The sequence below is a fragment of the Juglans regia genome, chromosome 14 (assembly GCF_001411555.2).
Source record: "Juglans regia cultivar Chandler chromosome 14, Walnut 2.0, whole genome shotgun sequence".
Classification (NCBI taxonomy): Eukaryota; Viridiplantae; Streptophyta; class Magnoliopsida; order Fagales; family Juglandaceae; genus Juglans; species Juglans regia.
Window position 1 is genome coordinate 6060617 of NC_049914.1, and position 3820 is coordinate 6064436.

General features: G+C 39.2%; 1 protein-coding gene across 1 annotated transcript; it reads right to left on the minus strand.

Moving 5' to 3' along the window:
* Nucleotides 1-1001: 1001 nt before the first annotated feature.
* Nucleotides 1002-3264, minus strand: LOC108996854 (protein NUCLEAR FUSION DEFECTIVE 4). Its single transcript, XM_018972890.2, has 2 exons — nt 1856-3264; nt 1002-1434 (listed from the first exon to the last, which is right to left on the minus strand). The coding sequence occupies exons 1-2, from the start codon at nt 3079-3081 to the stop codon at nt 1014-1016; spliced, it is 1647 nt and encodes a 548-aa protein (XP_018828435.1). The 5' UTR covers nt 3082-3264; the 3' UTR covers nt 1002-1013.
* Between the last annotated feature and the right edge of the window lie 556 nt (nt 3265-3820).

A 3820-nucleotide genomic window follows, 5' to 3' on the forward strand; every position in this document is an offset into this window, starting at 1 on the left:
GTAATTAATCTATTTATGATTCTAGCAGTCTGTCTTATTAATGGAGCGGATATTTTAGCTGGATGCATGCATGATACAACCAGACCATCATTCTTACATCATTAATTAATTAATTAATTAATTAATTTGGACTTGCAAGCAGATGGGGGGGATAGTTGGTTGGTATGATCCCAGCTTGCTTGTGTACGAGCCTTTTTGCTACACCAATAATATTTGCTCCTTAATTAGCCTCCTCATTTAGGTTCATGGCCCTGTGGAACCGCATGTGGCATTTATTATGGTGAAGATGCGGTTCCAGAACATTCACATCAGGATCCAAGAATTGAATAGTAATGAAAAGATATATACATCAAAAGAAAAGGATTCAGATTGACGAAGCAATGCATTTAAATAAGGCTTCAAGTTTAGCGGTGCGTGAGCTCCACGTGTCACTTTTAAATAATATGTAAAACATATAAATTCATTAATTTATTTTTATATTTTTATTACTATTTATAAAATAACTGAAGTAGTCTCACTAGCCAAATGTATGAAGCCGATCGACTTGAAAATCAACGTCAGCAGTTCTTGAACTAGGGAACAATAGTAACGGCATTTTCATATAAGAACGCCATGCAACACATGAAGACAACCGATTCTCACCATATTATTGTAGTGCTGGTATGCACCATATTAGACAAACCCTAGCTAGATCTAGCAGAACCAAAGGAAATAAAAACTCTCAATCAACTCACTCATCTAGCTTCGATCAACGTCAAATATATTATCTAGCTAACAAATGCTCGTCACCATGTCCTATATATCTAGCTAGACTAGTAGCTTTACAATCGATCTGTTTAATCGATCCATGTGTATGGCGTCCCCGTGCTGATGAACTATTACCATAAATATATATATATATATATATATATATTAATGTCTTTCTTGTACGGTATTTAGCATATATATGAGCATTTTGTCGTTAGATGCTATATTATATATATATATATATAGAACATTAATAAAAACAAAACCTAAACTTTTTGCGAATAAAACTTTCTAGTTCGAGCGTATAGAATTAACGCAAGAAAAGTTCCGAGCAAACAAAAAGAACCCCAGGTGATGAAAGTGATTCTGTAGCATTCCATCCCCATGCATTTCCCATCTTCATTTCCTTCCTTGTGGTAAAGAATGGCTGCCATGTAACCAAAGAGAAAGGATCCTATTGGTATATTTGCAACCACCACATTATGATTTACTGAGAAATTTTTTGTCCCGAAAAGTTCGGTGGTTGTGGATACGGCAATGGAAGTAATTGCTCCGCAACACACTCCTATGGTGGCAGTGCTCATGTGGAGTGACAGGTTGGAATTGTTGACAAGTAGGAAGAAAGCTCCTGCCGTTGGCGCCATTAATGCTACAATTGAGGCTTGTCTTGACATCGTATACTTAGTCCTGGACAAATCAAATCAAACTAATCAAAATTTACAACCATATATGTTACGTGTATATATATCAAAGTTAATGTTGATCAAGGTCAGGTTCGCACTTGAATATATCAACCGGCCAACACACATTTATGCACATTATTGTAGTACTTTTGTATTCAATACATGCAGGAGGTGCACCACCAAATACCTTAAAGTAATGTTTTCTTTTTTTTCCCTAGACGGGGATTAAGACCTGCATCCAACCTAGTTGATCTGCATATCCCATGCATGCAGCACATGTCATATCATACTTTGGGCGGTTGGAAAAAATACCTAATTAATTAATTGATGAAAAGTAAAGTTTCTGATGCATATATGCTATTAGGCCAAAGCTGGCCGACGTAGTTACTGTACTAGATATCAGATCTAGATGAAAAATGGGTTACCTTGAGAAGTTGTAGTCCACAAAGGACGGTATGAGACGGCCGAAAAACCCAAACGAAGATGATAAAGAAACCAAAGAAGACGTCCCAGAATACCCACGGGACTCGGCTATTTGCCCCAAGTTGTTCAGAAACACCAGCCCCAACGTTGCACCGAAGAAATAAACCAAGAAATATAACCAGAAATTCAATCTTTTCAGCATCTCCTTCACTCCAATCTCCTCTTTAACACCAATCTCAAGAACTTCACCCGCTTCCCCTCTGATCTCTTTTAACCGGCCACTCTCCATTTTTTTTGCATCACCACTCTCGTCACCAACTTCACCAACTTCCTTTCTGTCTTTTACCCAATCCTGATCCACTCGTTCTTCACTTTCACTCTCCTCTATAGTAAAATGAAACACTTTTCTTTTTTTCCTTTCTGCGTTTACATCGATTTTTCTTACTGATTCTATAATTTTCTCGGCAACTGGAACTACTAGTGGAGCCAATAAGAACACACCGGTACCAATGGCATGGCTGGATGGCGATAATTTACCTGATATCGACTGCAAACTACTGATTACAGCATAGACCCCAGTTGCCATTGTTATCACAAACATTGTTATGATCCCAACTCCCATGTTTCTTGGCCTTCCAACATCAAGTTCTCTGGCTAGTGGTGCAGCTATAACACAAACTATCATAGGTAAGATGGAATTCAGAAGGAGATAGGCTTTAGCTCTTTCAATGGGGGAAGAAGAAAAGGCAGCATCTACAATATCTGTGTAAATCTTTGCACTTAGTCCTAGGTAGCTAGTCGTTAATCCCACCGCAATCTGGCGATAATCAGATGGGAAATTCCGAATGGCAACAACGTAACAAACGGTGTTGATCCAGCAAATACTATTTCCTGCCACAACAGTCAGCACAAAAATATGCCCATATGACAGAGAAGAAATTCGGTCCGTCAAGAAAAGATACTGCAACCCATAACCAAGCAACCCGAGAGAAGATCCAATAATGAGAACAAGCCAAAGGGGGAGATAAATAGTTGCAACGCCAGAAAACCAACCCAAGAGTTTTCCTGCATCTGAGGCGAAGGCAAGGTTGTTAAGTTGCAGCTGTGACATGGAAAGTAGATGCTTGAGCTGGGATGAATAAGCAGGGAAGTTGGAGTTTGTTCCATTGATGGACTGAAGCCATATGATGCCAACAAGGCTCAGCCATTGAAGAGTTCTCGAAGACATGGCAAGGAATATCGATCGAGGGGACTTTGAACTACTACTTGCCGGGATCGTTTGAGCCGCACCGCTATAATATATAAGATTTGAACTCGCCTGATTGTTAGGAATTGTGAAAGGGACATGTGTTGTGTGAACGGGGGGGAAAGCTGAACACGACACAATGTGGCTGTGCACGTAAAATGTACGTGGTCTTCTATCGACCACCACCTAAACCATTAATGGGATGGCTTGCAATTAAGGGAGAGACAAGAGAGTAGCTAGTGGGGCGGGGGGGGTTTAGGCGGTGGCCGTACTCTGAAACAAAATGTATGCGTTTCCCTCAAAACCTTGCCGTACGTGTGCACAGTGTGTTACGAAAGATTTACCAGTATATAATCTACATACAGTCTGTAAATACCAGAACAGAAAGCAATTACGAGTACATATGAAGAGAAATACATCATGAATTATGACGTACGGAATCAAACTCCTTTGACTTTTGCTTCATTTCTATATATATATGTGCAGAATACTGCCCTGCAATTCCTTCGATATGTCATTGTCTCGGATGATTTATTGCCTACGATTCTTATGAACAAAGAGAAAAGAAAAGTGATCTTGTGTGAGAGATCGATCGAACAATATTACCTTTGAACTTATAATAGCACTCAATATTTCCATATCGTTTAACTGTACAAAATAATTACACTATCCGTACGTACGTGATCAAGAGGAGATCATCATGAGTCTGATGTAGTTAATT

Coding starts and splice junctions, on each gene's coding strand:
- LOC108996854 (XM_018972890.2), bottom strand. CDS start 3,081: ATGTCTTCGAGAACTCTTCAATGGCTGAGCCTTGTTGGCATCATATGG. Junction 1,435..1,855: donor GTGGACTACAACTTCTCAAG/GTAACCCATTTT, acceptor TGATTTGTCCAG/GACTAAGTATACGATGTCAA.